Genomic DNA, 22,799 nt, shown 5'->3' with positions numbered 1-22,799 from the left:
TACTAGTACCATTTTTTACGTCTTTGGTATGACGCGGCCGGGGATCGAACACACAACCTCCCGCACTCGAAGCAGACGCTGTACCACTAGGCTACTGAGGCAGTTCATCCAAAAATATAGCAGTATGATTGTTCAAATTATGTTGAATTACCAAACAGTGTATGCCAAGAAAGAAGTGTTAAGCATAACAGAAAATTTGCATCAAATATTTTTGTTTTTAATTTTCTGCACTCCTAAAGTTTAGGTGAAAGAAATAATTTTTAACCACTGAAATTGTTATATTTCAGTAAGAAGATGGTTGCTATGTGGACGTGTGGAGATGTGTTCAAGACTTGCTATTTTGTGTTACGCCAGGCACCAGCCCAGTTCTGGATCTGTGGCTCTCTACAAGTGATGATCGACATATCCATATTTATACAAGTGTTTGTTTATAGAAACCTAGTAGCAAAACCTGCAGTTAGCTAGTCTCTGCAAAATTTTACTTTTTAAACATTTTGTTCAGTGATAAGGACTAAAAAAATTGTTGGTTTCCGGTATCCCGACCTACCCTAAATTTTTGGCCTGACCCTGAATGTTTTTATGGCCTTAGAGAATTTTTTTTCCAACTTTATAGCAAAAAGTTGCAAAACTTCACTTTTTATGCTTTAAATATGGTCAGTGATGTTAGTAATCAACTTACTGATGCTGTAAAGGCATAATGCCCTTATTTGTATTCATTTTAGACAAAAATAATTTCCGAAAAGTCCCACTAAATAAAAAAAAATACCAAAGAAAAAAATTGTATCAACCTACCTACCCTAATTTTTTTAGAGTGTTACTGGAAACAAATAATTTTTTTTTATGCTTAAAAACAATAAAAACACAGGCAATTTATTCTTAAAATGGGGATGGTTCTGTTTAATTTATGACTTTGTGTTTGGGAACCAGTCTCGAAATTCCAAATATCTGATTGGTTGTTTCTGGTGACAGTTTTAAAATCGACCAATGGGAAGGATGCATTACGTGGCCTCAACGCAAAACTAGTCTATCTGCTTCTATTTCTATATACACATAAACTTGTTTCGCGATGAGGCCAAAAAATTTATAAGATTGGTTAACCTTTGTTTTTATTGACTTTGATACATTTGTTGAAAGCATTATGCTGGATATTTGTTTAAAGGGAAATTTTGTATTGTATACGTATGAAATCCTTGTGCAATTGAAAGCCAAAATTATTGTTAAAGTTTTGCAGTCAGAATTCTAAGATGTTCTTGTCAGAAATGCATTTAAAATTGCCAAAACCAGTACAGTTAGTTCGTTTCTCTTCCCAACAAAAATTATCTCTGTGGCAGTTTCTTCAAAGTCTTTCCTCTATTTAGTTTGCCTGTCACCAAACTTGGCTTTAATACTTGGTATAATATGAGCCACACCATGAGAAAACGAACATAGAGCATTTGCGACCAGCATCAATCCAGACCAGCCTGTGCATCTGCACAGTCTGGTCAGGATCCATGCTGTTTTCACATTTAAAGCCAATAATTGCAATTAGAGAAACCTTTAGCGAACAGCATGGATCCTGATAAGACTGCGCCGATGCACAGGCTGGTCTGGATCCATGCTGGTTGCAATTGCACTATGTTGGTTTTCTCATGGTGTGGCTCATATATATATTATAACAGTTCAGCATTATTGTAATGTCAATTTTGTTGCTCATTTTTTATCGTGTAGAAATTTTTTAGAAGTATTTTATAAACTAATGTTTCAATTATGTTAACTATTTCAGTCCTGATACAAACATTTGTCATTAATAATTGGTTAATGATGCAACATTGAAATGTTTGCCATATTATGATTGGGAAATAAATACAAAAAAATTATGCCATACTCTACTATGAAGTACAATCTTTGACATATTAATTAGTTCTCACTCTTAAAAATAAACTAAAGATCTTTCTGACTATAAAAACCAGGAGCTATGAGCTTTAGCTCACCTCCTCCAACTGAAATTACTAGAATTTGGATAAGAATCCAGTGTATGGCATATATCTGGCATTCTAAAGAAAGCAGGGAAGTTTCTGGAATTAAACCGACCTCTGTATCTTGCACTTCTGACAGTTTTCTGGAGAGTTGCCCATATTGGATACTGTGCGACAATAAACACAAATATAAAATGTTAAAACATTTTATCAGTTGCCAGTAGTAATAATAATAGAATTAATAATAATGTGTTAAAACAAAACCATCACATACGTAAATTTTATACATGGTAAAAAGCTGATGTCTCATGTATTGATAATTGTTGACTGCAGCTCTTTATGTACCACATTTATAGAATCAGTGGCAGACATTTCTGCATAAAGAACATAAATTTTTGATGTTTCATGGAATTTTTGTAATGCAGAAATATACACCAAATTTTTCTGCTGACGTTAGAAACTTTGAACAAAAAATTTTTAATGTTTTTTTTTTTTTTTTTTTTTTAAATCTAAATTCCCTTTGGTTCTACAACTTTTTTACACCGTACAACTTGTCTGGATGACTTAGATAAAAATACATGAGAGATTCGTTAATTAAGGTCTTATGAATTAAATTTTATTTTCATACATTCTTTTTTTCAGACAATCAATTGCTGTGCACCTGATATTTTTAATTATTATGCCCCCCTTCGAACAAGGAGGGGTATATTGTTTTGCAGATGTTGGTTGGTCGGTCCGTAGACCAATTGGTTTCCGGATGATAACTCAAGAATGATTGAGCCTAGGACCAGCAGATGACTCATTGATTTTGAGATCATTAGGTCAAAGGTCAAGGTCACAGTGACCCAGAACAGTTAAATCGTTTCTGGACGGTAACTTGAGAACCCTTGGGCCTAGGATCACAAAACTTAATAGGGAGCTTGATCATGACCAGCAGATGATCCTAATGATTTTGAGATCAGTAGGTCAAAGGTCAGGTCACATTGACCCAGAACAGGTCTACAGTTTCTGGATGATAACTCAAGAACACTTAGGCCTAGGATCATGAAAATTGATCGGGAAATTGGTCATGACCAGCAGATGACCCCTAATGATAACTTGAGAAAGCTTGGGGCTAGGATCACAAAATTGGTTTCCGAATAATAACTCAAGAATGATTGGGCCTAGGATCATGAAAGTTAGCAAGCAGTTTGTTCATGACCAGCAGATGACTCTTATTGATTTTGAGATCAGTAGGTCAAAGGTCACAGTGACCCGGAACAGTTAAATGGTTTTCGGACAATAACTCGAGAACTCTTGGGCCTAGGCTCACAAAACTTAATAGGGAGGTTGATCATGACCAGTAGATGACCCCTATTGATTTTGAGGTCAGTAGGTCAGGGTCAAAGTCACAGTGACCCAGAACAGTTAAACTGTTTCCGGATGATAACTTGAGAACACTTGGGCCTAGGATCACGAAATTTAATTGGGAGGTTGGTCATGACTAGCAGATGATTTTGAGGTCAGAAGGCCAAAGGTCAAGGTCACATTGACCCAGAACAGTAGAACTGTTTTGGCCAGAGAAAGCTTTGGTCTACATTTGATACTGAGGTCACTTATGACTGGTAAAAGACCCATAATTATTGATTTGAGGTCAGTAGGTCAAACGTCCAGTGCACAGTGACCAAATAATTTCTCAAATTCTGTTCCTTGTGCAGTTACTGTTCCATAACGCATGTTTTTATTTCGATGTAAATGAGATGTGGAACCAAAATTTGTAGTCCTGTTTGGTGCCATATAACCTATACTGTGTTGGTGCACTGTAAAACCCAAATAAATATAATAAATTGTGCAGTTACTGAATACATCAAGTGGGGCATTTCATGTTCTATGAACTCTTGTTCTCCTATATTTTTTATTAGTATTTAATTTATTTTTTTCAGCAGATTTTGAGGAAATGAAAAATCTTAGCAGTTTCTCTTGTAACAATACATGTACATAAAAAATGTTGTAAATTATTAACCTATGCACTTTATGTAATTATGATGAAATAAGTTAACTAAGCAACTTAAAATGAATAAAACTAGGTTAACACACTAGTTGTGTTTTTGTGGGAACCTTGTCGATGGCTACTTTTTACAAAACTACATGATTATATAGACTAGTTTGTGTCTGTTATCAAGAAAAAAACCTTCATTTAGCTTATAATTTAAATTTATTTTTTTTTAATTATGTCGATTTTATGTTTGTTATCTTATATTTGTAGCTTAGATTGTAAATCTCATTTCTGTACAAATTGGGGGAAATGTAGTAATTTGTTATGTGGTACAGTGGTGTTATTTTTCACAATGTTAAACGAACACACATTTAGGAGAATATGTAGGGCCAAGTCATGCATGACAAAGTTTCGCAAAGATAGACAAAATCCTTCCTTTAATTTTATACATATATTCCCTGACATGTAAATTTGAAAAGGTTTTTAGGAAATGAATTTTGTGGGGGAATTTGTCTGCCTTTTCGAAATTCTGATATGGGATTTGTCATTATTGTGTCATAATGGGAATTTGTATTTCAAATGTTTATGTCACATTCCTTAACATTTTGAGACTGTGATAATTTTGAATATTGTCAGTACAAAAACAAGTTATTAGTAAGAGTAGATACGATTTGTATTTCATGTTTATCAACACCCTTCTAGCCTGTGTGGCCGTAGGACCAAAGGAAAAAATTCAGTTATGAACAGGGTGTATTTTGCCAGCCATATCTATATAATATATCACATACAGAACAGCAGAATACATGATTGGAATCAGGGTAAAAGATAAAACTATCTTCTGAAAATCTATTGTAAGTTCAGGAGTTTAGAGGAGTTTTTAAAGAAGGACATTTCCCCTAATCAACACATGTTTAGGCTGGAGGGGTTTCAACCTTTTAAGGGTTCTAGTTTAGCAGTGTTCCACTGTTCAAATATGCATAGATGTAACCAAGATCATTGAAATTATCTTTGCACAAAATCACCTGTGTTTTGAGAGTTTAGCATTTTGGCATGTGGCTATTTGTGCAGGAGTTACGATGCTTTACTTTAATAAGCACCTGTTGAAAATTGTCTGTTTCTTGGAAACATCAGAAAAATTTTATATACATATTTAGTGAAAGTGTAAATCAAGATTCTGTTAAAATTCTACTGGCCTTGAGGTTGATATTTCAAATGCTTAGATATGTCTTTGAAATGCAAAAACATGCCAGTAATTTAACCAGTCTGAAATCTCCACCTGTCTTTTATTTGAATATCATTATATATACTGTATGCTCTTTAACAGTTTAGTATTCACACATTACATATGATTTTGAAATGAATAAGTCTTTTTGAATGGCCATGTGCATTTATTATCATCACATAAATGAAGTCATAAAGTTTATTTTCTGCTGATTGATTAAATACTGTTTTTTAATCTGTAAGATATAATCCATATCAGTCCCTGCATATCATTTACTATGAGTGATATGGCTTTGCCGATCTACTTGTATATTGTGTATTAATTTCTAATATTTTACTTAAAACCGGACGAAAGTTGCAGTCGTGCTTTGTTCTTTTAAGTATATTTCTTGATTCAATTAACATTACTTATGTTATGATGCAAATAATAAAACAAAATGGGACTTTATGTTATGTGTTTGTCTTTATAACATCACAAGATGGCTGACATCATTTTTGTTTATTCGTGTCTGTTTCCTATGCTGAGATTGAAACTTATTGCAAAATGCATATTTCAACATTATTAGGCTTAAAATGAAAAGAACATTCGTTGTTGTTTTTTTATGTGAATATAGAATATATGTCACCATGAGGTTAGAAATTTTTCACATCTTCACTCATGCTATACTCTTGTAAAAATATTTGAACTTTTCTCACTTCTCAGTGAGGTGTACGCCATATTCACTCAAAACAAATAAATATCATATTTATATTATTTTCATATCACATTGTAACTTAAATTAAGAAAGATGGGTGCTATGGAACATGAGGTCATCTTTTAAAGGGCACCCTTCCAGAATCATGTATAACACATTTTCAAACTGTTCAGTCAGGATTTGGACAAACTATCGTACACAAATCAGCAGCATTCAGAGTAAGGTGTGAAGTACAAGTAAATATATACATTTATTTTATGCTAATTAATGAAATACTGTATTCTGTCAGTAAAATATTTTTATATCTCATCACTGACACTGTGAAAATATGAAATCTATATTTTCACACTGTGAGAGATATAGCTCCGCCCCCTCATTACATTGTGTATGAATTTTAAATTACTTGCTTAAAACAGGATGAAAATTGTGGTCACACTTTGTTCTTTATAGTAAATTTCTCGATTCAAATTATTTTACTTAATGAGAATTTCATAACGTTATACAGCAAAAAATAAAATAAAACGGAGCGTTATGTTGTGTGCGTCTTTCTAACGTCACAACACGTCTGATGTCATGTCTGTTTACACGCGTCTGTTTCCTGCGGCGAGATTAAAAATTGTTGCAAAATGCACATCTCGATGTAATTGAGCATAAAATAAAAAGAAAATTTGCTTGTTTTTCGTGAATATTGAATATATCTCACCTCGAAGTGAGAAAATGTTCACATTTTTTCACTTCTCAGTGAGATTTATTCCATATTCACTCAAAACAAACAAATATCCTCTATATATTTACACAGAAACCTTCTCACCAAGTTGCTTTAGAGATATTTTTCCAATTTCTAGAGTATTTTTATGAATAATCCTTGGATAGATAAATCATTTTGTTTGAACTTTTAATGTGATTTAATTACTAACTAATAAATGCATTGTTCAATTAAAAGAAATATGTAGAACTAACACAAATCTGGTGGTGTGCCCCTTAAAAGAAATACCGGTAACCCTTATTTGAAGTTGTTTTTATTTGCAGTTTTTCTAGTCATTACGCTATCACACTTGTATATTTTTAGAATGTATCCGGTTTACAGACAAATAATTTCCAAACTTTTAAGATTTTTGTAGATTTCATTAAATTCAGCAGTTGTGTAATTTGTTGCCTAAATGTAATGAATCCCCAATGATAATCGGAACCATCCTCGCAATTAGGTACCGGTATCCTTATATTAAACATCGGCCTTCTTCAGCTGGTAATGTAGCTTGTACAAGTATAATTTTATATACGTTATGACCAGATGTAGACTGCTTGGATCACAGACAGTCAAACTTCGTTAGCTCAAACTCGGATAATTCGAACATTACCCTTTGCTCGAACTCATCATCGGATCCCGGCAAAATCCCTAAATGATATATATTGCTTTATGGCTCAAACTACCAGGAGTTTAAACATATTTTGCCAGTCCTGTCAAGTTCGAACAAATGAAGTTGGACAGTATGGAGAATATGTAACAAAACAGAAGTTTATGATTGTCATTATGGATCCATTACTTTCATGTGGTATTGCTTCTTTATTTATACTGTGAATAACTTATTATTCATTGACAAGGGGAATTAATTTTATATTTTTAGCTTGACTATATGAAGTATATGGAGAGCTACCCTACTCAACCTGGAGTCGGTGTCGGCGTCCTTCCGCATCCACACATTGGTTATTACTAGATATATTTGACACAGACTTAAGAGTTTGTCCAATATTTTCTTCCACATTGGAGTCATTAAACACTGTAGTGACAGCTGCAGCTTCCTCAGATGTGCCCAGTTCACTATCCAACATTGAAATAGTCAAGTGCGCTGTCTCCTGTGACAGGTCTTGTAACGAAATTAAATCCAAACAAATTAGAACTTACTCAGTTTTAAGGATAGGAAATTTCACAGATTTTTGTCACCAAGAAATTTTGGTCACATTGTCAAAGAAATCAAATGATTTTACTACACTCAGTTACAATAGCTCACCTCTGAGATGACTTTATGACCATTGCATGTTATTTTTTGGTCTATTATGTGAAACTTGCAAGCTTTTTTAAAGGGGCATGTCTTTAGATAAACATGGCTTTAGCGCAGTTTTAAAGGAGTTAGTGCCCCCCTTTAGTTCAAAGAGTTTACAATACTATCATGTTTTATTGATTGCCCAGTTGTCTCAGTCAGGGGATTAGCAAATCTACATAAATCTCACTAGAATGCATGTCTAATTCATGGGTGAGGCCATTTTCAGTATTTCTCTTTTTTGCCAGGTTTATTTAAGGTATCCGATCCACAAATAAGCAAGTTCTATATAACAGTGCTATATAAATATATCAAATATTGATGCCTGGTAACCTCATATAATTTTGGTATCATTTGAATGTATATCATCTACTGAAAAAGAAAATATAAATTACACGATAAAAATATGTTATAGATTTTTTATTTTTTTTACTTTGTAGTCTTCAATGACACTTCAACTGAAATCCAGTTGTTACAGTGCAAGATTTATCATTTTGCGGTCATAAAACAGGACTGTAATTATTCTTGCATATTATTTATGGTCATCATATTTATTAATTCTTGTTCAGCAGACACAACTCTTTCAAATGATACCAAAAAATCATGGGGTCACCAGGCATCGAAATTTACCTATTTGTGGATCGGATACCTTAACTGCTGTTAAATCAGAAAAATATTTTTGAGGGATTAATTTTCATTTGTTTTGATTATTGTATAAGAATAAGCACTTGTCAAAATTCCCGTCTAATATTTCAAATTACTCACTTGAGAAAAATTTACAACTTTCATGAAAATTAAACTCTGCATTACCATTCCATTTTTTTTTTCAATATTTGCAAAGTTTTGATCTCAGAAATATCTGATGTTGCAGTAACTCTGCCTCCCAAAAGTACTATTGAAAATGGCTTTAACCAATGTAATTTTATTCATCAAACATAATCATGAGAAATGAAATAATGTATTATAATAATGAGACTATTTGTTAGCAAGAATCAGTATTTGACAGTTTTGAGTATTTTTTTAAAAGAAATTTGTTTAGACAGGCAGGAAATTCTTTTCTTTCTTTGGTGCTTTAAGGCTGGCTTGTATTTATAATTCTATACTGTATTATAGATATTACAGATGATCTTTTGCATCACCTTGAAATAATTCAAAGATATTTCATAATATGGTAGTAAATAACTTTCACTCGTTTTTACTTTGCACCTGACAGCTAGTTATATAGAACTGTTTTAAATGCACAAATGCCATATAGATATAACAAATATGAACAAAAGCAAGTGCTGTTCAGTGTGCAGTACATGTACTCTGTTTCATAAATCACTGATTTATACTTATTTCATGTCTCTAGTGATTAAAATGAATATATGTAGTTTAGATTATATTTTATTTTTGAAATTATAATGTATTTAACTATATGTTTAATGCTTCATATCTTTGAAATTGTATGTCTTTGTTGATTAGTGAAAAGAAATACAATATGTCAGACACTGTATAAGTTTTGCATTATTCTTTTCATCGAGTGCTAAATGGGCTCTGCATCCATGTAAAAGACCACCTGATTACCTCAATATTAATAGCACAAGACTTCCAGTTAGGAGGTTGCAGGTTCAAATCAAGGTCGAGTTGACCAATCCTGGTAAGTGTAGACTATTAGGCAAACAGAAGTCCATTGTTGCTGAGTCATTCCCAGTTGAGCTGCAGTCTCTAAGACTGGAAGAAGTCAGTTGAGCTGCTGAATCTCTGAGCCAGCCCAAAATCAGTTGAACTGCTGAGTCTCTCATCCAGTCCCAAATCGGTTAAGCTGCTCTGTCGCTAAGCCAGTCCCAAAGCAGTTGAGCTTCTGTATCTCTTGAGACAGTCCCAAATCAGTTGAGCCTCAGAGTCTCTAAGCCAGCCTCAAATCAGTTGAACTTCTGTATCTCGGAGACAGTCCCAAATCAGTTGAGCCAAGAGGTCTCTAAGCCAGCCTCAAATCAGTTGATCTTCCGTATCTCTGAGACAATCCCAAATCAGTTGAGCCACGAGGTCTCTATGCCAGCCTCAAATCAGTTAAGCTGTATCAATGAAACAGTCCCAAATCAGTTGAGCCACCAAGTCTCTAAGCCAGTCCCAAAGCAGTTGAGCTTCTGTATCTCTTGAGACAGTCCCAAATCAGTTGAGCCAAGAGGTCTCTAAGCCAGCCTCAAATCAGTTGATCTTCCGTATCTCTGAGACAATCCCAAATCAGTTGAGCCACGAGGTCTCTATGCCAGCCTCAAATCAGTTAAGCTGTATCAATGAAACAGTCCCAAATCAGTTGAGCCACCAAGTCTCTAAGCCAGTCCCAAAGCAGTTGAGCTTCTGTATCTCTTGAGACAGTCCCAAATCAGTTGAGCCACGAGGTCTCTAAGCCAGTCCCAAATCAGTTGAACTTCTGTATCTCTGAGACAGTCCCAAATCAGTTGAGCCACGAAGTCTCTTTGCCAGCCTCATATCAATTGAGCTTCTGTATCTCTGAGACAGTCCCAAATCAGTTGAGCCACGGGGTCTCTATGCCAGCCTCAAATCAGTTGAGCTTCTGTATCTCTGAGACAGTCCAAAATCAGTTGAGCCACGAGGTCTCTAAGCCAGTCCCAAATCAGTTGAGCTTCTGTATCTCTGAGACAGTCCCAAATCAGTTGAGCCACGAGGTCTCTAAGCCAGTCCCAAATCAGTTGAGCTTCTGTTTCTCTGAGACAGTCCCAAATCAGTTGAGCCAAGAGGTCTCTAAGCCAGCCTCAAATCAGTTGATCTTCCGTATCTCTGAGACAGTCCCAAATCAGTTGAGCCACGAGGTCTCTAAGCCAGCCTCAAATCAGTTGACCTGCGGAGTCTGTAATGGTAGACCGATACACTATATGGTTGCTGATTTTGCCAGTTTCGTGTTGGACGAAAAGATGAGCTTGCCCGTGTTGACATGGGTGCTAGAGCGAGACGAAACTTGACAACACGACGCAAGGACTTTATCGCAGTCTGTGCACGTCATTACCGGAAAGACACATTTTATTTGCCGTTCACTGCACCTTTCAGATCTCGTCTGGGAGCGAACTCGCCAATATGTAGTCCGTGCCAACCCGCAAAAATGTACAGTCCCGTCCTTTCACATTGGCATCCGAGCCAGAAAACCAGCTGGCACGAAGCTGGTAGAAATCGGGTTGGTATCTAGGCGCGTTTCAAAAAGAAAATGGCGAGACCTTTTAGGCGCTTGCGTTGGCTTGGTCGCGGGGAAAAATACGACATTTGAAATGTACCTCGTTTAAAGTGTCACTCAGACCACAGATTGTGGCTCGACATTCAAACGATGAAACATGTTCTTGTTTTTAACAATAGTACATATTTATTGTCGGAAAGAAATGCATAATGAAAACCTTATTTGAGCCGTGCCATGAGAAAACCAACATAGTGGGTTTGCGACCAGCATGGATCCAGACCAGCCTGCGCATCCGCGCAGTCTGGTCAGGCTCCTTGCTGTTCGCTTTTAAATCCTATTGGAATTGGAGAAACTGTTAGCGAACAGCATGGATCCTGACCAGACGGCGCGGATGCGCAGGCTGGTCTGGATCCATGCTGGTCGCAAACCCACTATTTTGGTTTTCTCATGGCACGGCTCAAATTTTTTTTTACATGAGAGGAGGTACGGCTTAGTATAGTAATAATAAGAGAATCTTTTTACATTCGTGATTTCACTTGTTTGGTGGAGATTAGACAATTAGGGTTATTAAATCAATATTAAAGTTCTTCCACTTTCGGAAACTGACGCTTGAAGCGATATGGGACGTTGGTTCTACCCAGCACACCAATGCCAATAATACATACTACCACTTCCTGTCTTTCGAGCTCTTAGCTGCATGGGAAGTTTCTATAACGTTTAGATTTAAGTTTCGGTGTAGCAACATTAAAACTGGATTTTAGATAGAATGGTTATCGTTAACCCAAGTTTGCAAGTTACAATCAAACCTTTCTATAAAGACCACTCATGGAAGAGACAAAATGTGGTCTTTATTCGCAGGTTAAAGTCTATGTAGCCAGGTAGTCTCCATGCAGAGGTGGTCCTTAAGCACAGGTTTATATGTACATTTAGCCCTTCATATTAGATGTATAAATGGAAATGATTCTATATCATAGTTTTATGAGGGAACACGTACTTGATACGAAGTGGTGCGCCAGTAATTGCCCCTATGATAAACTATCGTCAGTCACTGATTAGTATGTTCGCTAAACGTATAGTCATATCTATGAGTTAAGTTGAGCTATATATAGGGGGCGTATGTTAGTTTTGTTTATAGTATATATGTGACCTACTGGAATTAAATATATTTTAAAGGTAACTTTTTGTCTGTTTAGTAACTCTTATTCAAGTATGGCTTTAATAGTACGAGTTTTCACTTTATATGCCATTACGGCACTTCAAAATTACATTAATCAGTTGAATAACTTATACGTCCTAAATCATCTTGAACTGTAATCATATGTGTATTCATTTCGACTGATTACTGTAAAAGGATTCACCGCAGTGCGAAGTCCAGGCGTTCACTGTAAACATCACCTGTTTAACAATGGATAATGGATGAAATAAGGTAAAAAGAACTCTTAGTCTTTGATCATTCGCAAAACCATTAAATGGGTAGGTTCGTCATCATGCAACTTCCATCGCGTATTCGGAATGAAGAAAAAAAAACACGAAAAGAACGTGAACATATCTGTTTCACGTGGTCATTATCAGTAAGATTTCTTCTTCTTTAAATCCCGGTTTGTCGCGTGTTTTTTCCTTCTAGACACACGAAAATCTGATGGCACTTGCAGGATGTAGTACTAAGCCTTCTTGGTTTGGTTTAATAAGCATAGAACTTTGCCATAAAAAAAAGTTGTAGCTCTATAATTGTCTATCTTTAATACATTCCTGCATTCCATATCAAAACCCTAGAACCGCACCGACAATATTAAGCGGGTGTAAGGACTCGAATAGTGGTGGATTCGAGTAACGGTGCAGCACACGTCTCTTAACTGCTCTTTCTATTTGGCTGTTCATAATCAGCCAACAGTTGCTGTTCGTGTCGAGATAAAAAGTACGGGAAAACATTGCGTCAATTTCGTCGATTCAACCCGTTATTTGGGGGATTTGTCAACAAGGTAAATCGGTTTTGAACTTTGTATCAAATGTAAATGTTCCACCAAAGACAGCACAACTTGCTCTTTTCATGCATGTGCCTATGTATTTGTCAGTGTCTTCGTTTGACAGTCAAACAAGGGCGTAGCGCCCATTACGCACATTACGCACGTGCGTAATAAAATAAATCCAGGTTTAAAATATAAAAATAAACCTAAGCAAAAACAAAAGATTAAAATACAATCGATCGATGCTTAATAGATTTAGATTTTAACAGTTTCAAATCTAGTCTCTATGTGTGTGTGTGGGGAGGGGGGTGGGGGTGCTTTACAGTTTCTGGATTATTATCAAATTACCATTTTCTGATTGTGAAGGTCTATCGAGTAGATTCGAATTAAAAAAACAACAACAACAAAACGATAGGTTCGACGTATTCTGGGAGAAATTAGAAACCGTCTGGCTCTGCACTTGCGTACATACACTTCCAAGATTATAAGGATCTTACATCCCTGCCGGTGTAAGACGGGGTTTTCCCTACCCGAGGGACCGTGTGGAATGGAAAAGCGAGCGTTAGCGAGGTTTTTTATCCAAGCTGTCCCGAGGGTTGGGAAAACAGCTGTCTTACACACGCAGACATGGTAGATAATATTTCTTGCTTATCACGTTCAAAATAGATCATGGAGACAAAAAGATATTTGGGTATTTCCTGACATTTTTTATATAGTTTATGACGTCATAATAGTGCCAGCACTATGTGACGTCACCTAAGTGCACGCTATTTTAGACAAGATTTTTCCCTAGGGAAAGAATGAAATTTCTTGCATACCAGACGGGGATTTCCGGTATTTTTACCAGTGCTGGAAAAATCCATCTTACACCCCGGGGTGTAAGATGACTGTCGTGCTTTTAATGACGTATTACGATCTACATATATGTAGAAGATTTATGTAGTTATTTGTACATGTATTTTATTTCAAGAACCGGAATAAAAATCCAATACCTTGGCAGTTCCTCTTTGTTTTTGATAGTTTCTTGCATACCAGACGGGGATTTCCGGTTTTTTTACCGGTGCTGGAACAATCCATCTTACACCCCGGGATGTAAGATGACTCTCGTGCTTTAAATGACGTATTACAATCTACATATATGTAGAAGATTTATGTAGTTATTTATATTTTATTTCAAAAACCGGAATAAAAATCCAATACCTTGACAGTTCCTCTTTGTTCCTGATAGCATATTTCTCGATTCAAAACACGTTATTTTATCAAAAATTCATAATTTTAGGCTGCAACTGATAAAATAAAACCGGAATTAAACATTGTTATTTGTCTTTGAAACGCCATGACGTCTTTCCTGTTTACGGACGTTGCTTTCCCGCGCTTTGTTTAAATACGCTGCTATAAGAAATAGTTCTAAAAGAAAGCCGTTCGATTGATTTTATTTTTATTATTATTTCTTGATATCGGTATGCAAGAAAAAGATTCTTTCACTGGTTATAGGTGCATGTGGGAATATCCGGCTCTCGGGTAACTGTTTAGGCGGTAACTCGGCTGGAGCCTCGTTACCGCCTAAACAGTTACCCTCGAGGCCGGAAATTCCCATCTGCACCTACAACTAGTGAAAGAATCTTATAATCTTCTATCCATGGCGCGTGCTCGGACAAATATATACTTTCCCTGTTAGGTAGGCAAGAAAACGCATAAGACGCTACATCAAGAAAAAAATAAAATCTGGAAAGTACATCCCTCGGATGCATCGAGAACAAGGCAAACTTAAAATTGCAGACTCGGTTTGATTGAGTCTGTTCATGAGCAGTAATGGAAAATGCAACACTGCCCACGCCCACTAGCACCGCCTTAAGAAGTATTCAATCTTCAAATCTAAATGAGTTCAAATCAATGATCCCGAAGGACCAGAAGTTGTGCTGTCTTTGGCAGAACATTTAAACATTTGACACAAAGTGAGGACAAAACTGCTGACACAATCTCCAAAACGGTTTGAATGGAAGAAACTCATAGGCGTAGGAGCCGGCGGGGGGGGGGGGGGGGGGGGGGAAGCAAAGCTAGGATGAGGTGGGGGGTGAACTATAGCCCCCCCCCCCCCCCCCCCCCCCCCCCCCCCACCACCACCCACCAATATTTTGGAAAAGGGATAGATCTATGACTTGCAGTCTAATATAACATTTATTTAGTATCATATAGATCTAGATTCTAATTCTTTTCAACCTGATTTCTGATTTGTATTTGGCTTTTCTTTGCATTCTGACTTGTCCGTAAGGCGAGTATTGAAACCTCCGAGGATTAGAATCTATATTTTATAAAAAAAGAATATAGATCTAATATCGAGCGCATCACTAGTCTACAGTTCCGGTTTGAGCGTCTGCAAAAACGATGTAAGTTTTTAGCCTGTTTACTTAGGTAAACGTTATGTACATGTATTTACATTTTTCATTGTCTATTCAAGGAAAATAATATATCCACAATTTTATATCACAATTAGAACAAATTAATGCAGAGCTATTTGGTTGTATGTCCAGGCCCCGTGTTCACAAAACATTTTCAGTCTCAGCTGAGTTTGATAATGAAACTTTATTTGTCATTTATATCTAAATAAAATTTTAAGTCAATAACTATTCTTAAGTGGCTATTCAGTACTGATGGTCAGTCTCAGTTGGAAGTTAACCTTTAAGTTTTAGTAAAATTGATATTAGAATTTCAAACTCAAACTCAGCTGAGACCGAAAAATGTTTTGTGAACATGGGGCCAGGGCTTCAACCGAAGTCTGTAAAAAAATGGCACGCTTGATTTTGACCGATTAAGTTACACTGCAGACAGTTCAGTTTATATAGGTATCGACTAGATATGCATCAGAATAACTCAATGATTGCTAAAACACAGGGGCTTGAGGGGGCCTACGGTCTGGACAAGGCTTTGTCATGAATGCACCGGGGATCCCTTGCCAGTCCCCGAGCCCTCTGTCGAAAAGTTTTGGCCCTCCAAAGTTAAACTCGCTCCTACGCCTATGAAACTGGTGCCATATTTCCCCTAATTTTTTGTATTTTGTGTACACGACACGAATAGCTTCGTCGCAATGAGTTTGGTAATCTGTGAAGAAAAGCAGAATACAGTATCAGCTGTTTTAGCAGCACAGGTTTGAAGTATTCGTTAGTTAAAATGTGTGTTAATTACTTTAGAGAGGCTGAAACTGAGAAAATGATGTCTGCAAGTGATGGCCCGGCTGTAGCGACGACGGCAGCGACAGTGGCGGCGGCAGCGCCATCTGGTGGAGACAGCACAAACGCGGGGAATAACTCCGAGATGAAACACATTTGGAAGTTCATCTACATAGATTTAAGCTTTGTTAAAAGTCTCTGTGGCATATTTGTTGCAGCTGAATTAGTAAGTTGATTAGAATAAAACACAATTTTACATCATAAAATCAGATGTTTTCAAGTCATATTTTACTAAACAAGTACCTGGATAAATTCACTCAAACTTTCGCGATATTTTCATACGGACTTGGTTTGATTTGTTGGCCTTTCGACTAAGCCTATGCCGTATCTCATCTACAAAGCACAAGCTGGCCATCCTGGCTTCTTTATTCAGTTCACATACAATCATCGCTTTGGTATGTGAACTGAAAAAGCTAACTTTAAATAAACATTTCGTCATCTAGAGCGAGGCTCGATCGCCCCGGTGAGAGGAAATATAGTTCGGTCAGTGACATTAGGCCCTCGGGAAGAGGCCCTTTACAGACAATTGTTATCAGCATTATGCCACACAGTCCTGCTATAACTGTGCTGATCTTTGATTTTTTGTTACAGGTTATATCATTGCTAGGCCTTATAAGTGTGTCCGTGCCAAAGAACGAAGGTTGTGCCTATCTCTACAGTGGAGCATATTCATACTACGAGTTTACATCGAGTTCATGTTTCATAGTCTCACTGATATGGTATGTGTTGTATGCCCTAGCTATCACCAAGAAGCTCGGATTCGTGAGATGGGATATAGCGGTAAGCTTCCATAATCTATATTTAGCTTATGTAGGAAACAGATGCTCCTGCGCGAATAGGATGATAGTAAACTATAAAAAAAAATTATAAGTCCTTTTGCAGTAGAAAAGATTTTTTTTTAAATTAACAGTTTCTGCAGTTCTGCTGGTAATTGTATACCTTGTCACACGAGTAGATGCAAATGCGCACATTTATTTTATTGTCGTTATTCATTAACTACTTTAAGACTTTAGAGCAAATATATTACTACAAGTAAAGCATTTATGTAACATCAAAAGGGTGCCTGTCTATTAAGGAAAAGAATGAAAAAGTTTTAAAATATATTGTAGTTTATATAAAACCGCTTTAGTCCTTTCAGTCCCAGTTTCTAATGTTGAAAAACAGCTGTGAGAATGATAATGTTATTTCATTTTCAGATATAAGTTTTCTATACCTTCTTATTAAATTGTATACAACGTTATTGTCTCCCTGTAATATTCAGTCACGTTGCTTCTACTTCCAGGAAATAGTATGGATTGGGTTCTACATATTTAATTACCTCATATCTTCAGCCGTAATAGCTGCAAAGGCTTGTCACCAGGGAGGATACAAAGCTGCTGCGGTATGTATCATTTGGTAAAACGCTTCTTCATCCCACAGAAATCATTCGTTTCTACGGGATTTTGTTTGCCGGATGGGCTTCCTAGAGAAAATTTGTTCTAAACATAACTGGAGGTTAGGTTTAGTCTAACCCTAGCCCTGTTGCACTGTATCCACCGTATTGTTATATAGGAGAAAAACTATACCTCCACATTTAATCAACCCATAAAATATTCTATATGGCGATCGCCATTTTAGTACATAAATACCGTGAATCTTACTTTTCGACGTATGACTGATGTGAACCGTGAGGTCACAGAGGGACCAACAGTGTATCGGCTTCAATGCGTCTTTTAAAGGGAAAGGCAATGTTGTTCTCATGTTAAATGCATCTGCTAGGATTTCTTAAATCATTTAAAGAAGTGAAAGCATTTTCAAAATCCGTTTACAAATGAGAATGTTATGAGCATTTAAATATTTTATAAAAATGGTGGCCATTTTGTTTCCATGACAACAAAAAACAAAACGGCGGATTTATTAAATTTCTTAATACATATTTGAACTGTATTTACTTATTTCTGTAAAGTAATTTCTCTACTTTTTCCAGCTATAATGAAAGAATTTATCATGTTTTACATCTTACACTCAAGAAACATATGAAATTTATCTATTTAAAAGGTTATCTGCTAAAAAATGAATTTAGCAGTGTGTAAATGACGTCATAAACACACTAAAATGGCCGCTCCATGATCAGCCAATTTTTTAAATTTCAAACTGCCATATCTTTTTCAATAATGGTCCGATTTTAAAATTTCTTTCAGCGTTATGAAAGGTTTGAGGATGACAATCTCTAAATTCCATCATCTGATCATAATCTTTAAATCGACATGACTGTGTTTCATTCTAACTCTTTCTATTCACTTACACTAAGTAAGAGTCTGTATTTAAAGACCATGTTCAAAGTTAAACTGGGATATCGATTAAACATTTTTTGTTACAAAATTGATTGATGCTTCACATGATTTTGAACTAACATAGAATTATTTCATGTTATACTCTCGCACTGACGCATCAGATTTTATCTGTTTAGTATATAAAATTTGTTACATTCATGCTTATTTGAAATCAGGATGTTATTAACGGACAAATTCTGTCATTTTTAAAGTTTTTGATTAGTCACCAGCAGACGCTGTATGCAGTCAGTTGGTAAAAATGCAGTAATTAACAGCTAGTGTTCAGTCGGGGCATTCGTTGTTCCACCTCTTTTCCTTGCAGATGGATAAAGATATGATGTGAACATGTGAAGATACGATGCGAAGGCGCTAAAATACGATGCGAAGGCGCAATAATACAATGCGAAGGCGCGATAATACGATGCGAAGGCGCGATAATACGATGCGAAGAAGCAATATTAACATCGCACTTTCGTTTCATTTTCACGTTTTTGCATCTTAATTATCGTACTATACCGTCCCCTCAGCCTAAGGGCGACAATACGGAAGTACGATATTAAAATCGCTTTTTCGCATCGTAGGTCGAGGGACGATAAAGCGATGATATGATGCAAAGGTGTAATATTGATATCGCGTCGTTGTTTCATCTTTTCGCACCGTGTTATCACGGTATCGCATTGTATCTTCGCGTCTTCTTATGGTACTCATTGAGAATCTAGAAGCAACGATGTCCCTTATGTAACCGTAGTTGTTTTATTTAAATAGAAAACTATAAATGACTTTTTTTTCAGGCGTTTGGTTTCATTTGTTGGGGTGTACTGATTGCACACGAATTCTTTGAGATTCGAACATTTCTGGAGAAACGGAAAGGTTCATCTGCTGAGACCGGAGAGGCTGCCGCCGACGAGGAGTCAAAATATTAGCAACAAGACAAATATTTGTGACTAGCATTCATGGCTAAAGGTGAACAAAGAGTCTGCTGGCAGCGATCATTTATTCAAACTCCATTAACGTCATACAAAACAATTATGAAATTTCATGGAAGAATACAGAGGCGAATATCTTATTCGATATGTTGTATATAGTTAATCGGCTGGTTGGGTGTCATGGCCAGTTGGTTGTCATTTTTAAAATAGAAATGACTACTTTTTTTCATCTGCATTCTTGGTAAGTCGGACGTAAGTCCAAATACATGTGTCGCACATATGTAGTATAAAATTTGTTATGATTTTGTACATCATGTCTTTGCCATATTTCTATTACAATGTAAATGGCCAAAGGCAAGTAATTTGCTGATATGCCAATAAAATTCGAACTTTAAACTTCGTTATTTTGCCCGTATTTGCTAGAATAGTGTTGCAGTTCAACACCAGACAAAATGTCTTATGAATTCAGACAGTAAATAACCCGATCATGCCTGAAACAATGGAATTAAACAGTTTACGCACATAGTTGATTTTCAGTCCCGGTGCCATTAAACTGAAATCACGTTGACATTGTTTGTGCGAAAGTTCTAATCGCATATGTTCATGTTAGCCTCAAATTCCATTACAGTGTTACTTCCCCTTATTGGGCGGAGGTCGGACTGGCCTGTATTTATGATATTCGTCAACGAACTTAGACATTCAAGTATCAATACTCAATGCACTTAAAACCACTACGAACATTTCAGCCAAACCGTAAATACCCCTACAATTGCGAACATGTGAAAAGTATAGAAATCATTTGTGCTTTTTGTCAATATTTATAAGTATAGGAATTTGTTTTGTTTTGTTGTTGATTTTTTTTTTTTTTTGGGGGGGGGGGGGGGGGCGGAAATGACCAAGGATACATATTTATTTTCATTCATGACTATTGTTATCGTGTATATTTTTAAAATACGTGCATTGTACTAGTATATACCACTGGTAACCAAGTCTGCAACCTCGGTGTTTCATTAAAAAGTTAAAATGAAAAAAAATAATCACTCACTAACCAAGGGAAACAACTTTATTAAGAAAACAAAAACATTATTACTTTCCCTTATGTTTTATTTCATTGCTGGGATAGTGTCAGAAATATTTCACCCTCTGTGCTTTCTACAAGAGGTCGCTTTTTCTAAATTCCAACAATGTTCTACTTTTTTCATTTACATTTTCATGTTAATGTATACCATGTTGATTTTTTTTCATTTCCTGTCAAATAATGGTAGAGGTAGATGCGCCCATCGCACAATCATTTATTTATAGTGGCCGTTATACCATCACCCCACGTCCCCATCCTTAGTCCTAACCCTTCTTGGTTCTCGCCTGTGGTTTCCTATTTTCCATGTAGCTCACTAGCTGTTTTGAGCGTAAAAAGACGTCTTTACCATTTGTCATTCCACTCCACCACTCTCTCATCCAACCCCAACACGCACTGAAAAACAGTAACATTAACGATTTTTCTGATTAAACTCTTATGGGCAAAACCATATGAAAACTTTTCCCCTTCGAGTTAACAGGGTCTGTGTGCCAAAGTTCGAATTTATGAAGATTATTTTCCAACTTTGAATGGAAGAAAACCCAACATACCCAACTTGGAATTATTTCAGGCGGACTGCTGGTTAGGACCATCGGCCTTCCGTAAGCTAGTTTGGTGGCCTCCTTACATAAAGTTGTGAGGGGCATGCGATCTTTTTTATGGGGAGGTGAGTAGCCTCTGGTAATGTTTAAACTTTGTGATTCTCTGACCCTGTGCACTAACCACTACACTACAGAAGACACCTAGCCTCTGTTTCTATACTGTGTGTGGCAAACTTCCTTATACTGTGTGTGGCAAACTTCCCTATACTGTGTGTGGCAAACTTCCTCGATCATTTCAACAGATGCGAACAAAAAAAAACTGTGAATCTTTTTAAGTTGAAACATTGCCACTTTTCAAGTAATGAAATTGATAAATCTCAATCAGGTCTAAGCAGGGCTTTTGTCCGTCTATACGTGGAAATGAACAGAGGTGATTTCGGTGGGGAAAACTAAAGCGAGTAAGGCAGAGTCTGAATATTACCCGGATGTAAGTTTAACGCTTCCTGTTCGAGGTGGTTGATCAAGATGAGATTCCCATAGCTAAAAATGTATATTCCCCTGTTTTTAATTGTTGTCCATGTAAAATTTCGATAAAAAATACAAATTGTGTAACAAAAAATCATGTTGTTTTCTTAGCTCACCTGAGCCAACGGCTCAAGGTGAGCTTTTGTGACCGCTCGATGTCCGTCGTCCGTCGTGCATCGTGCGTCGTGTGTCAACAATTTCTAAAACAATCTTCTTCAAAACCTTCACAGGAATGATCATTGGGCGCCCCCCTTTCAAAATTGCCCAAAGAATTGAAATCCATGCAGAACTCTGGTTGCCATGGCAACCGAAAGGAAAAACTTTAAAAATCTTTTTGTCCAAAACCACAGGTCCTAGGGCTTTTGTATTTGTTATGTAGCATCACCTAGTGGTCCTCTACAAAGATTGTTCAAATTATCCCCTTAGGGTCAAATATGGCCCCGCCCTGGGTGTCACATTGTTTACATAGACTTATATAGGGAAAACTTTGAAAATCTTCTTGTCTAGAACCACAGGGCCTAAGGCTTTGATATTTGGTATGTAGTATCATCTAGAGGTCCTTTACCAAGATGTTCAAATTATCCCGCTAGAGTCAAAAATGGCCCCGCCCTGGCAGTCACGTGGTTTACATAGACTTACCGTGGCACAGGGAAAACTTTAAAAATCTTTTTTGTCCAAAACCACAGGATCTAGGGCTTTGATATTTGGAATGTAGCATCATCTAGAGGTCCTCTACCAAGAGTGTTCAAATTATCCCCCTAAGGTCAAATATGACCCCCGCCCAGGGGGTCACATAGTTTATATAGACTGTATATGAAAAACTTTAAAAATCTTCTTGTCTGAAACCACAAGACCTAGGCCTTTGATATTTGGTATGTAACATTGCCTTGTGGTCCTCTACCAAGTTTGTTCAAATTATTACCCTAGGGTGAAAAGAGGTCCTGCACCGGGGTCCCTAGTTCTACATAGACTTATGTAGGAAAAAACTTTAAAAATCTTCTTGCCTGAAACTGCAAGGCCTATGCTTTTGATATTTGGTATGTTGCATTGCCTGGTGGTCTACTACCAAAATTGTTCAAATTGTGCCCCTGGGGTGAAAAGAGGCCCTTCCCTGGGGATCCCAAGTTTTACATAGACTTATATAGGAAATTTTTTTTAAAAAGTTCTAGGC

At 36.6% G+C, this 22,799-nt stretch overlaps 2 protein-coding genes across 5 annotated transcripts in view; both read left to right on the top strand.

The window, feature by feature from the left end:
• LOC123550558 (solute carrier family 66 member 2-like) overlaps positions 1 to 9,383 on the top strand; it is a 32,328-nt gene extending 22,945 nt beyond the window's left edge. For all 3 annotated transcript variants that reach the window (XM_053545581.1, XM_053545579.1, XM_053545580.1), the window contains one exon: positions 288 to 9,383. In XM_053545581.1, the coding sequence (XP_053401556.1) occupies positions 288 to 465 (178 nt within the window). In that variant the 3' untranslated portion in view covers positions 466 to 9,383. The remainder of the gene's footprint in view (positions 1 to 287) is intronic.
• Positions 9,384 to 12,074: 2,691 nt separating this feature from the next.
• LOC123549219 (uncharacterized) lies at positions 12,075 to 19,882 on the top strand. 2 transcript variants are annotated; one of them, XM_045337130.2, is made up of 5 exons: positions 12,075 to 12,230; positions 16,210 to 16,414; positions 16,840 to 17,028; positions 17,531 to 17,629; positions 19,352 to 19,882. In XM_045337130.2, exons 2-5 carry the CDS (start codon positions 16,229 to 16,231, stop codon positions 19,481 to 19,483), a joined length of 606 nt encoding a protein of 201 aa, XP_045193065.2. In that variant the 5' UTR covers positions 12,075 to 12,230; positions 16,210 to 16,228; the 3' UTR covers positions 19,484 to 19,882. The 2 variants fall into 2 exon arrangements, with proteins under 2 accessions (XP_045193065.2, XP_045193064.2); XM_045337129.2 differs by lacking the exon at positions 12,075 to 12,230 and adding an exon at positions 12,341 to 12,483.
• The last annotated feature ends 2,917 nt before the right edge of the window (positions 19,883 to 22,799 follow it).

The sequence above is a fragment of the Mercenaria mercenaria genome, chromosome 6 (assembly GCF_021730395.1).
Source record: "Mercenaria mercenaria strain notata chromosome 6, MADL_Memer_1, whole genome shotgun sequence".
In the NCBI taxonomy this organism is placed as follows: domain Eukaryota; kingdom Metazoa; phylum Mollusca; class Bivalvia; order Venerida; family Veneridae; genus Mercenaria; species Mercenaria mercenaria.
The sequence above is the reverse complement of the archived record's forward strand: the minus strand, read 5'-3'. Positions and strand labels throughout refer to the sequence as shown.